The sequence below is a fragment of the Epinephelus moara genome, chromosome 8 (assembly GCF_006386435.1).
Source record: "Epinephelus moara isolate mb chromosome 8, YSFRI_EMoa_1.0, whole genome shotgun sequence".
NCBI lineage: Eukaryota > Metazoa > Chordata > Actinopteri > Perciformes > Serranidae > Epinephelus > Epinephelus moara.
The window spans coordinates 39,925,874-39,939,629 of NC_065513.1; the positions used below are offsets into that span (position 1 = coordinate 39,925,874).

At 43.2% G+C, this 13,756-nt stretch overlaps 1 protein-coding gene across 3 annotated transcripts in view; it reads left to right on the forward strand.

Annotated features, from left to right (window-relative positions):
- Positions 1-4,218, forward strand: part of rusc2 (RUN and SH3 domain containing 2) — a 59,823-nt gene extending 55,605 nt beyond the window's left edge. For all 3 annotated transcript variants that reach the window (XM_050051230.1, XM_050051232.1, XM_050051233.1), the window contains 2 exons: positions 897-1,067; positions 1,574-4,218. In XM_050051230.1, coding sequence (XP_049907187.1) covers positions 897-1,067; positions 1,574-1,781 — 379 coding nt within the window. In that variant the 3' untranslated portion in view covers positions 1,782-4,218. The remainder of the gene's footprint in view (positions 1-896; positions 1,068-1,573) is intronic.
- The last annotated feature ends 9,538 nt before the right edge of the window (positions 4,219-13,756 follow it).

Genomic DNA, 13,756 nt, shown 5'->3' on the forward strand with positions numbered 1-13,756 from the left:
ATGAGCACTATCATTCAATTAACTCACCATCATTCAACATAGTCAGCGATTCATTGCAAAGAATGCATGTAACGGGTACTTACTCTTGTACTGTTTCTCCGCCGTCTCGTTCAAATGTGCCAGATGTAGAGGGCGGGTATTTATACGTCATGGCGTTCAGCTGAAAAACTCTTCCGGATAGGAAGCTCTCGACCATCCTAGCTCGTCACTGCTTAAAGCTTGCTGCTAGCTCCTAGCGCTAGCTCCTCGCTGCACAAATAAGAGACTTGGGACGGCCTAGAAGATGGCGGACCTCGAACGACTTCCGGTTCAAGTGAGGAGCTAGCAGTAGCACTATAAAAATAAGACACTTGGGACGGACCCATTGTGTGCTCCTCCATCTAGCAGCAAAGGTCCCTTAATGAATGCTTCCTACCTTTATTGACAGACACCAATGACAGAACAGTGACCCCTACAGGACAAATTAGGAACCTACACACATTTTACATGAGGGATTGCTCCTATAGTGTCCCGAAGACAAAGAACACGATGAAACCGTTCCACAGCATTGAGGAGCAAGTAGTAAAATAGCTAACTGAATGCATAACTAAGCCAAAGACAAACAATAAACAAGAATAAATAACAAATAACAGCAAGAAAAGACAAAGCAGCTGTTGCTGACTGTTGCCCATACGGCATTGGAACTGGAAAAAAGGCGGTTGCTTACAGATGGCTAGATGAGACTACAGGACGTCACAGATTTACAGCCACGTTAGCTTTTTACCTCAAAACTATGAATAACATCTGTCTTTTAACATCTTTTAAAGTTTAAACCATGTCAACCTTTTTACCAAAATCGACTTCAGCTGTCAGAACAATAAAGCTGACGATGTGCCGCACTGTGTGTTCTCTCTCAGGCCTCCATCAGGTTGGCTCTCTCTGGACAGATCTGTTCTCGACCTTGTAGCTCAGACTATTGGAGCAGGGAGTGGGAAGAAGGCAGAGCCTCCAGCTACGCCCAATCACACCCAAACCCCACCTCCTCCAACGTCAACCCAACTGACCGGAGCCAGACGACAGTCTCCATGGTAAGCAAATACTACACATTGTGTCCTTTAATGTCAGACGATCTAGTAACATTACACTCAACATTAATTGATCAAATTTATTCTTCAGGCAATTTTGGGAACAAAACTACTTTTCAAGACCACGGTGTGTTGATTTTAGTATGACAGGGATTGCGTAAAATTTGTCTAATGCTACTTTTTTGACCTCAAATTGATTACTTTTTGATCAGTTGATGAATCTTTTGGTCTTCAAAATGTCGAAAAATATCCTTCCTAATTTCATAAAGCCCAAGATGACGTCTCCAGAATGGTTATGTTGTCTAACCAACACTCCAAAACCAAAAGATATTAAGATAACTATCATATAGGCCAAAGAAAAGCAGAAACTCCTCAGAATTGAAAAGCTGCAACAAGGAAATGTTTGATATTTTTGCCTCAAAAACCACTAAAATGATTGTCCATTTACTAATCAATCAATTCCCTGATCCAGCTCTCACCTTTTCTCCATGTCCTCTTTCCTTCCTCAGTGAAGTGCGAGCATTGTGCCACCACATAGCCACCGAGCCGGGCCAGCTGAGCTTCAACAAGGGTGATATCCTGCAGGTCCTGAGCAAGGCTGATCCAGACTGGCTGCTGTGCTCCCTGGGCTCCACCCGGGGCCTGGTTCCCATCATCTATGTCACCCTCAACAGCATGGAGGACAGCCACAATGCCTCTGGACTCGGACAGTGCTGAGCCAAAGCTGTCCCAGGAGGAATTCATGCAAGATGAAGGCAAACCGCTTTGGAGCCAGAGAGTATCCCTGCCACACTCCTACTGAAAACAAAACCTGTACATTGGGGATGACTCCACAAAAAAATAAAACACTGTAGAAAATATGAAGATCATGAAGATGATGTACAGACACATGCAACGGAAGCATGCAGGCTCAAACACAAACTCACTCCAAGGGAACATCCAGACAAGTATGCATGCATACATCCGAAAACCAAAAGACCAGACAAGAAACCCAAAGACACTCCAACACACGCTTCTCACTCTGCGTGAAGCTGCGCTACTAGCTTAACTATGTGACTGTCCAGTCTCTATATCATCCATCCCGACTCGCAACAAAACAAGGAGGGGCTTACTCACTTACAGATGGTAAACTTCACACTATGATATACGCCATGCCTCGCTGCACTTTGCTGTACTGTATACGTTCACCTCGCTGTGCCACACTCCGAACACAGTGCTCACTTATCGCCCTCAGTGGAGCGCCGAGGTCTGTTTGATGTCCTGTCGCTTACTTGGTGCTGATCCGTGTAGAAACCAGTTGCTTTTTTTTGTAAGATTTAAGGTGGTTGATGTAAATGCAAGAAAAAAAAGTTTTGATCCACATCTTGCAGAGATTCAGCGCATTATATTTAGGAGAGTAGGAAGCCACACAGGAGTTTGTGTAGATGGCTGTTCGACCTGAGAGAGAAGAAGGCAAAAGCACAAGTTTAATTCTGTTTCCATTCTCCATCTGTTTTATTTCTGCTCATCAAAGCCTGTTTGTAAGGAGATGAAGCGACTGACAAGCTAATTGCCTTTTTTTTAAATCTCCACCTTTCTCTCACAACACCCACCACAGCTGGGACGAATCAACGGCGTTTAAGTGCATGTAACCTTCCAAAACTCTTTCCCCCTACAGTCCTTTTTCACCTGCAGCATACCGCACCTCTGTTCCCCCTTCAGTCTCTCATCAAAGGACACTTTGAAGAGGAATAATCCAAGCGAGTGGCTGCAGTCTGAGCTGTACGTGTGCATTTGATCTAACGGTACATAGTGTAAATGCATATATGACTTACACACGTGGTGAGTTCTATTTATTTATCGACCACTTCAGTTAGCGGAGGGAAGCATCTGCTGTACATGGACGGGTGCAGGAAACAAGGATGGGAAGGATGTCCAATGAAAGCAAAGCATAGCTGTGGAGACGTGTGGAGGCCTTTTTGAATGTGTCGGGGATCCAGCCTGGATTGCTAACATGCATTTAGAGAGGGTTAAATAATCTTATCTATGCCTTAAAGTGCTTGAGGAAAAAAAAGGGAGAGTCGCCCTGTTGTGCACGTCAAAGGCTACGGTCCTGACATTATATTTTGTATATGCTACGACGTGTCTTAGCGTGACATTGTCCCCAGATTTATGTCTACGGAGATTCTTGACTTCAAAGAAAAGTGTAGAGATGATATAGAGGTGATATTTTTGGGATGTATAAAGGGAAAAAACCCAACACATTTTGTGACGGTGGCTCCGTGGGCATTCCTACACGCCACCTGTAGGTGTAAAAATGTGGCCTTTCATTTAAAATGAGTTGACGAAGAACTAAAATTATACAGAATACCTGGATAGAGTGTATACAGACGCCCACTTCTAATATTTCACATTATAAAATGGTAAAAAATCAGTGTACATTTATTAAATAAATGAATGCTTGTGTAGTTTTTGAAAAACTTACATAGGATATAATTTAACTTTTTCTTTTTGTTGCATTATTGTACAGTTTTTTTAATGTATTGTTATATGCATTTAAGTTCAGCAAAAACATTTTAATTGACCTGTAAATATATTTAAATCCCTTCAATTATTAATTTCTTCCATGGAGCTACATGTATGAATGTTATTACTGAGTTAATGATGCATTTTATGTTAAATACATGAAGCAAGTATAAGCTTTAGTTTCAGTGCTGACGACCATAATGAAAGTTGGCAGAGGAAAGTTTGGTGAGTGGTTTCATTTCGGGTCCTCCAGGCGGTTTGCTGTTCATTGACATCCTGTTCAGAGTTCACATGGGACAGACAGAGACAAACACATAGTAGTGATAAAGCCAGAGAGATGCGGAGGCTCAGGGGCAAGAGGCAAAGACAGATTCACTTTTGATTTGGCGTTTGATTAGCTGAGACGTTGTGTTTCAAAATGCTACACAGAAAGAGAGAGAGAGAAAGGAAGGAGCCTCGTGCCGTCTTTCTTTCTCTCTTGTGGGTTTTTATCTGCTTTCTCTCTCCCTGGCTGCCTCCTCCTGCCTGTAAATACCTTCAGCATCAGTGACACTGCTCTTCTCTCTGTGTCCAGGCTATATGACGTGTACGTATGACATTATCAAACTACTATGGATGTTAAATAACAAAGTGCTCATGTGATCACAGATTCAAACGGCTCCTGTCTTTTGTCCTTAACATGGTTTTGATGTTGAAGTGGTTCTCAAACACTCAGCCTGTGTATAAATGAAAGGTGGCTGTCAAAGGTTTGTAGAAAATGTTTAAAATGAGGTTTAAGGATTACAGATGCAGCCACCTAGAGTTTCCTCTCCCGAATGAAGGTCTTTCGGCTGCCAGTCAACTCCCAGCCAGCGGGAGTCTCGCCCCTTAGAATAGAATATCTTTATTGCCATTGTACATGTTTACCGAAATTGAATGCAACCTGCTCAGTGCAAATACGAGTAAAAAAAAGTGGTCTTCAACACCACTTATCACCCATCCAGTCTTGGGATGCCTCCCCAGACGACTTAACACCCATTCACACCTGGACCCATCTAACCATAACCTGTAAGGGTTCAGTACAAAGTCTGCGCACCAGTCCATCAGAACTGAAGAAGCCTCTTGGATGAGAAGTGCAACGTCTTCAAGAAACTCAAGCAAGTCCAGTTGCCCATGATATAGCATTTATACTTAATTCAGTTATAGGATGTCACCATGAGATGGCGCCTCCTTCACAAAAAGTGCTCTGTACCCAAACATCTTAAGGATTTAAAATTAATTTCCAACATTTTACCGGCTAAAAACAAACCTTAATTGGTCACATTTGCACTTTTTAAGGTCACTCCTCATCAGCTGACCTGACAGAACTACCTCCAACTTGTTTGTTGAAGTTTTCAGATGTAATGTCCAGTGGTGGAAGATGTACTCAGATCTTTTACTTCGCTAAAACTGGCAATACAACTGTGTGGAAATACTCATTCACTCACTGGCCATTTTATTAGGTACACCTGTTCAACTACTTGTTAACGCAAATAGCTAATCAGCCAATCATGTGGCAGCAACTCAGTGCATTTAGTCATGTAGACATGGTGAAGACGAGCTGCTGAAGTTCAAACTAAGCATCAGAATGAGGAAGGAAGGTGATTTAAGTGACTTTGAACGTGGCATGGTTGTTGGTGCCAGACGGGCTGGTCTGAGTATTTACTGGGATTTTCACACACAACCATCTCTAGGGTTTACAGAGGATGGTCCCAAAAAGAGGAAATATCCAGTGAGCCAAAATGCCTTGTTGATGCCAGAGGTCAGAGGAGAATGGCCAGACTGGTTCAAGATGATAGAAAGGCAACAGGAAGTCAAATAAGCACTGGTTACAACCAAGGTCTGCAGAAGACCATCTCTGAAGCAACAACACGTCCAACCTTGAAGCAGATGGGCTACAGCAGCAGAAGACCACACCAGGTGCCACTCCTGTCAGCTAACAACAGGAAACTGAGGCTACAGTTCACACAGGCTCACCAAAACTGGACAATAGAAGATTGGAAAAACGTTGCCTGGTCTGATGAGTCTGGATTTCTGCTGCCACATTCAGATGGTAGACACAGTATGTCTACTGGTGATGAGGATGCAATTCAGCCACCAGATGGTGCTGATGTCTAAAAGATAAAATAGACGAGCAGTGAGTTCGCTGAATTCTTGCACTGCACCAGCTTACAACAGTGCAGGCACAAAATGTTAACAGTATGTTTTCTTTATCCCTTAGATTTTTATAGTCCAGCCTACCTATTAAATTAAAGTCAGTCTGTAAGGTCGTCTTTGTATTGAGAGCTTTACAGAATCATGTTGACTCTACATTTGACTGGACATTGTGGGTCTTGGTAATCATCGTTGAAAATGCATGAGGTACAGTGTGTCTGAGGCAATGTTTATATCCACAGAACATTATTTTAGTACTAATAGAGATTTAAAACTTCCCAAACATCCAAAGCAGTCGTGCTAAATGATATAAAAGATGCAAAAACATGCAGAATAAGTGACACTGGTGTTATATCCATCCATATCCTCCAGCGTGTTCTGGGTCTGCCCCAGGTAGGACGTGCCCGGAACACCTCCAGCGGGAAGCGCCCAGGAGGCATCCTGATTAGTTGCCCGAGCCACCTCAACTGACCCCTTTCGATGCAAAGGAGCAGCAGCTCTACTCCGAGCTCCTCACCCTATCTCTAAGGCTGAGCTCAGCCACCCCACGGAGGAAACTCATTTCCACTGCTTGTATCTGCAATCTCATTCCTTCGGTCACTACCCAGAGCTCATGACCATAGGTGAGGGTTGGGACGTAGATGGACCAGTAAATTGAAAGCTTTGCTTTCTGGCTCAGCTCCATCTTCACCACGACGGACCAGCGCAGCGCCTGCATCACTGCAGAAGCCGCACCGACCCGCCGATCCATCTCACGCTCCATTCTACCCTCACTCGTGAACAAGACCCCAAGATACTTGAACTCCCTCGCTTGAGGCAGTAACTCTCCCCCAACCCAGAGAGGGCAATCCACCGGTTTCCGACAGAGGACCATGGCCTCAGACTTGGAGGTACTGACTCTCATCCCAACTGCTTCACACTCGGCTGCAAAACACTCCAGTGCATGCTGGAGGTCACGGTGTGATGAAGCCAACAGAACCACATCATCTGCGAAAAGCAGGGATGCAATTCTGAGGTCCCCAAAACCGGACCCCTTCCTCCCCCCCAGCTGTGCCTCGAGATCCTGTCCATGAAGATCACAAACAGGATTGGTGACAAGGTCACTGGTGTTATACTGTGGCTAAAAGCAAATTCAAGCATCATTAGCTTGAATATTTTACTAAATGTTGAATGTCTTATTGCCTCAACCAACAGGAACACCACAAACATAAAACCATGTGTAAACGATACCTAATACAGTGTGGAAATTTGTTCTTTACAACTTCAAAGACACAATTTCTTAAGAAATCTGGGTTCAAAAGGTAACGTTGGAGGTATCATCTGTCCACTGACAAAAGGCTCTTACATAAGCCAAGATCTGTGATATAACACCAGCTTAATCTGTTCAAGTGTTGAACATTTGGCTGTTGTTGTGGCAGCCAGCCAACCATCATTTCCCTTCTTTAAAACTTTTAAGGAACTGCTATCTAGAAATGCATTTCTTGGATAATCCAGCTGGTTGTTTAAGAATGCTATAGGCCTTAATATCAGAATCAGAAATACTTTATTAATCCCTGAGGTTAAACCTTACTATATAATGACGAAAACTCTGTCTGTGTGTGTGTTCCACATTTTTCTCCTCACTGACTTGGTCAATCCATGTGAAATTTGGCACAGTGGTAGAGGGTCATGGGAGGATGCCAATGAAGCAATATTACATCAGTTGGCCAAAGGGGGGCGCTATAGCAACCAATTGCAAACTTTGAATGGGCATATCTCATGCCCCGTATGTCGTAGAGACATGAAACTTTGCACAGAGATGCCTCTCCTCATGAGGAACACATTTGCCTCAAGAACCCATAACTTCCGCTTATATAGATTTTCCGCCATTTTGAATTTTTTGAAAAACACTTCAAATGGATCTCTTCCTAGGAAGTTTGAGCGATCTGCATGAAACTGGGTGAACATAATCTAGGGACCAATATCTAAAGTTCCCTCTTGGCAAAAGTTGGAAAACTTACTAAAACTGAGCTTCTATAAGGCAATGAATATTGCGGAGGGCGTGGCTCATCACATAAAGGTGTATAACATCTCAAGGGTTTCACCCATCACCACGCAACTTTGTAGGCATATGACCACACATAATCTGAGGGGACCCCTCCAGATAATTATGAATTATAAATATAGTAGGATAAAAAGTCCAAATGCCAGTCTGTTGACTCAGATCAGCTGACATTTGAGTGAGGAGTTGTACAGTGTGATGGTCACAGGCAGGAAGGACTTCCTGTAGCGCTCTGTGGTGCATCCTGGGGGAAATGAGTCTGTCACTAAATGTGCTCCTGTGTCTGACCAGCACATTATGGAGTGGGTGGGAGACATTGTCCAAAATGTCACGTATCTGAGACAGCATCCTGCTCTCTGACGCTGCCACCACTGAGCTCCAGCTCCACTCCTACGTCGTTATTGGCCTTGCGAATCAGTTTATTGTCTGCTACCCTTGACTTGCTGCCCGAGCACACAACAACAAACAGGATAGCACAAACATCCTCAGCATTGTCCAGCAGATGTTAAAGGACCTCAGCCTCCTCAGGAAATATAGGCAGCTCTGGCTGTTCTTATAGAGAGCTTTCGTGTTCTTGGACCAGTCCAGTTTACCGCCTATATGCACTCACAGTAGTCCTCCCTCATGGCAATGGCACTGGTCGATGGCAGTGGCCCCCCAGCAGGACAATGCATCATGCCACACCACAAAAACTGCTCAGGAATGACCCGAGGAACGGGACAAAGAGCTCAAGGTGTCGACCTGACCTCCAAATACCCCAGATCCCAATCTGATCAAACATCTGGGAATGTGCCGTTACCCCAGAGGTACCCCCGAGCCACGGTTGGTGCTCCTTGGACCAGACTTGGCTCTGACCTGTTAAGGCATTGACACAGGACCTCTGGTAGGTGTCCCTTGGTGTCTGGCACCAGTGTGTTGGCCTCAGACTTCTGAGTCCTGTGGGTTGTGAGGTGGCGTACCAGCACATCTTACAGATGTTTGATCACATCAGGATCTGGGGAATTTGGAGGCCAGGTTGATGTCTTGAGCTCTTTGTCTCGGCCCTTGGACATTCCTGAGCAGTTTTTGTGGTGTGGCCTGGTGCATTGTCCTGCTGGGGGGCCACAGCTACTGGGGAGTGCCGTTGCCTTGAAGGGGGGTACCTGGTCTGCAGTGGTGTTTGAGTGGGTGGAGCATGTCAGGTGGTATCCACATGAATGTCAGAACCCAAGATTTCCCTACAGAACAATGCACTGTAACAAGATGATCAGTGTTTTGGCTGATCGGCGTATGATTGTAATGTTCATTTGTCCACAAACTTTTGGCCACATAGTGTATTTGAAAATGTTTAGATATGACCACATTTGTTAACTTTGCAAAAACATGCATCATATTGCTGATAATCTTTCGAAGAATCCATCTTGCAGAAACACGTCCACACCTGCTTTATCTTACTCAGTATTCTGCGGACTGTGTCTGCGTCACCAGTCATCATCTTTCATGCAGCCAAAACAAGGAACAAGGAACTCTATTAGATTCCACATAACTGTGAAGACATATTTTCCGTGGAAATCCATAAGGTGGGTTGCATAATTCAGAGGGGTCTGCCCCAACTGCAAGGGATTAGGCAACATGGGGAAGTTACTGTATGTTGATGTTAAGAATAACGCTGCGTTTTGACATCACAGAGACAAACAGACAGTCCTTTATCCACATGAACCCCCTCACCTTTGCTCTACTTCTTTCCTGGGACTTTCTATTTGACAGTTTCCTCTAATTTCCTGGCACTTCTTTCTTGGCATCTTTTCGTACACTTGAAATTTGAATAAACAAAGATTCTAGACATTAATTTTGGCACTGTCACTGCAGCCGACTGGCTCTGCCAAACACTCAAAATATGAGATGTAATCCTTTATGCGGTAAATTTATAGGAGGATTAAAAGGTGAATGGGTGGCACTTTCAAACTCAGATCAAAGATTTCCTGGATGAATACGGCTCTTGTGTCGGTGGGGACCTCGAGGTCAGGGAAATCAATCTGCTCATCATGCAAAAATCACAGGTTTGAATCCTGGGACAAATCTAGAATGACTCTTCCTTCAGATATCAAGTGGACGGTACATAGCAGCCTCTAAATGTGCATTCTGCAGTTTAATCTCACAAGCCAAGTTTTATTTTTCTTTTCTGTACTTTGTGTATGCAAATACATCTCAACAGAGATGCCCATGTCACGTCTTATGAACCTCAAGTTTGTAAAGGCTTTAAGTTACGATGAATAGAGAGTTGTGAAAGCTCACAAGAGGTGCCAACTCAGCAACAAAAGCTCAGACAAACTGGATCTGCCGGATCTTCTGTAAGGACTTTTTTGTTCTCTGAGGGGAGCCAAGGTCAAAATCCATGAGTTTAGTTTGAGGGATTTTCCTAAAAAACAATGCACATGTGCATCTAAAAAATTATAATGTCATGAAAACTTCAAAATTTCTTGTCAGTTATTTCAGAAGGTGAAAACTGTATGTATTCTGGACTCACACAGTCCTGAGAAGAGCTCGAATCAGCTAAATAACTCAAAGCACCTGCAAAGGTTTGCTGAGCCTTTAATCTCTCAAACTCAGTTGTTCAGGAGACACTCACTGACATCCTTTAAAAGGAGGGTAACCCACAGAGGGTCATTACTGAGACAGCCAGCTGTTTACAGTGGTCTTGTGGTCCAAAGTCCTCTTTTCAGATTAAAGTAAATTTTGCATTTCATTGTCACCTCACAGCAATCGGGCTCCTGGTTCAAGCCCAGGGTGGGGGGTTCAAACTCTGGGGTGCTCTGATTTAAATGCCCTGAAGCGTTGTTTATCATGTCAAAATATGGAAACAGAGAACAGTTGGAGCTGCGTGTCATTGCGCTTCACTGCATCAAAATAGGATTGTTTTCACAGTTTCGCCCCCATGGCGGCTTGTTGGATCGTGAAACTCAGCCTCCCTCTTTCATTCCTTCAGCCACCTTCTTGAAAAGGTCGGAGTTGCGGTCTTTGTGCGTATCCAAATATCCAGAGCCTTTTCTGCATGCGTTTCTACACCAGCCTTGCAAACTGTTAGCAAGTTGGTTTTGTACAACGTATCCATGACAACACACAGAGCTGTAAATAAACAAGAGACTGTGTGTTGCCAACTGCAGTAAGTGCCCCCACTGAGACACCATATATAAACTGGTTGTATACATGTCTTTGTAATGCCATTAAAACCAGAATAATACCAGCATACCTCACATGTCTTAGTTGGAAAATGCTAAATATGGATAAAGGCCTAACTCGGAATACTGTAAAACTTCGATTCGTAGCCCAGGCTATTATTTGCTTAAATCACTGCTCCGACAGACAGAGCATCAGCGAGAGAGAGTTACAGCACTCAACAAAGCAGCACAACACCACTTTATCCTGTTAAGACAATATTTATAACTTGGATTCATTTTTATGAAAAAAACATTTTGATTCTTTTGATCAGAGGACCCATACAGACTATAGGAATATGAATAACTCACTGGGTAATGGAGGAATGGACACATATTCTGACTTAACGATGGCTTCAGAGGAAGGGAGTCGCCACTTGTTTTTCGTCATGCAGATAAATCTGACTAAATTACAGTCTTCTCTGGTGTGCATGGTTTCTGAAAATGAACTGAAGCATTGAACTGTGGAGAATCTAACCGAGCTAACAACATGTAGCATCTCCATATTGACAAAAGACCTATAAGACCTATAGGCTACAACCTGAAACAATACAAAGTGATGTTAGGTAAACTTCCGCCTTACATTTGTACCCTTCTCTGTCTTAGCTCTGGTAGTTACCATCTACACTCCTCAAAATGGTTGCCTTTGAATGTACAGTGAGCTTTGACAGACGTGGGGGAAACTGTATTTTCCTAATTTACACTTTGGGCATTAAATAATCTGCAAAGAAATCTAAAAATAGAAGCTTTTATATCCACTGATGAACTTAAGGGCATCATAAAGAATGTTGTGATGGAGGTATGTGGTTGTTTTCTTGAGAGGTCACTGTGTTAAATACCTGTCCTTCTGTTTTAACGTGAATCATGTTGTATTCTAAAGCTTCAATGTGTACGATTAAGGATTTATAAAGTTAATAACTATGTTTTCAATGGTGAATAATCATCTGAAACTCCTTAGTTGCCTCAGAATGAGACGGTCCTCTTTCACCAAGTTCCCCATGTTGTTTCTACACCAAGCAACAAATGAAATGTGTGAAAAATGACCATTTAATATTTCATTGTTTTATATTAATAAACTTAAATGCAAACTACCTGCTCTCTGCTGTGGACGCTTGTAAATGCCTAATCTTTCTATATTTCAGTGATGCGTTTGATACTGTCGCTCAAACACATCCATCACATCAAATATGTTCAACCTTACAAAATTTAGGAAGTTTCTTTTGGTTTAATTTGTGTATTCAAACTCTGCTTTCAAATCAAATTATTCAGTAAAATATTTAAAATATAAACATACAGAAAAAGCATGTCATTTACTTATTACAAAGATGTTCGCAGTTTTTTGCTCGTGTAGTTCTACTGTAATGATTAAACCCATTCATTGCCTTTCTCTTCCTGTCCTCAAATGCTCTCTGACTTTTTCTCCTCTTCCAGTGACCTCATTCCTGCAGCCACTCCCTCCAGTCCTGCACCAACGCCGCTCCCTCCAGTCCCAGGCTGCATTTCATTAGTTGTTCAACATGCCCTTGTTGACTTCCCCTCTGCATTTGCACTCAGGGGAATTCCTGCTGCCATCATAGGTATTGTTTCATTGTTTCATTTGTCTGAAAAGCTGAAGTGAACTTGGTGAGATCGACCCCGAGAGGGCTGAGAAAGAACAATAAAACAATAATGGTGACTCTACAGGTGTATGTATACCACGCACAACGCTTTCTATGCATTTGATGCAAGAAATGACATCCAGGCTTAGATGGCAGTAACATACGTAAAGTCCAGTTGCTTTATACTGAAAAGAAGAAGTTGAAGATGATTCAGAAAATGATGCAGCTAATTACTGATCACAGTTATCCACAGAAGGTGCCTTTGTCTCATTCACATGGGTCTGTAGGTATCTGTGATGATTTGTAAACAGCTGGTGGCAGTTCAGGATAGTTTCGGCTGGAAGTGCCCAAGGGCAGGTATGTTCACTTCAATCCCCGACTCCTCCACCGCCCACTTTCCTTCCACTCTCCAGGTGGCCTCCGTGTGACGTCTGCTTTTTCATAATATCAAGTGCTGGGAGTGAGTGAATGAGGGCAAGTGGAACTGTCAGTGAAACACAGTGCCAATCACGTGGCTTTCTCCGCCCACCTGCTCACCTGTTCCCACTTTCCTCATCAGCCCTGCACATATTTAAGCAGCTCTATCCCACTCACTCCTGGCACATTGTCAAAGCTAACATGTGCTTTGTATGATTGCTTTCAAGCTACCAGAACCTGAACTTTACCCTGACTCTGGCCCTGTAACCTGAATCTGTCTGCCTGCAATACGTCATTGAATGTTACCTGTCTGTATGCATCATCTAGATTTAAATCTTTTCCCTTTTACCTCACACTCCTTTTATGGCTTATATACACAAATTTGAACCATGTGCATGACACAACCCCCCAAAATCGACAGCTGTTATGTTATGCTTCCATCTCTTTCAGACCATCATGTTCAATTTACAGGGACTAGAATTTTAGGCTGTTCTACAATCCTGGTTGTCAAATCTCTCTCAGCATGCAGGCTGTGCTCATGCACTGTTTGTACGTATTCCTGCAAAAAGTGACTTTGTACGCGCCCACGTAATCATTAGCCAGTAGTTTGTGTATGATCCATGTGTTTTGTAAGGCTGCGATCACATCACCAATGTGTTGATGGGAGTAAAGAAGTAAGTGGTCTCATAAGGATGAGGGTTTAGAGTGCTGGATCGGTCACAAAACTTTCCACAGAGACTTTCCACAGAGAGCAGTGTTTGGAAC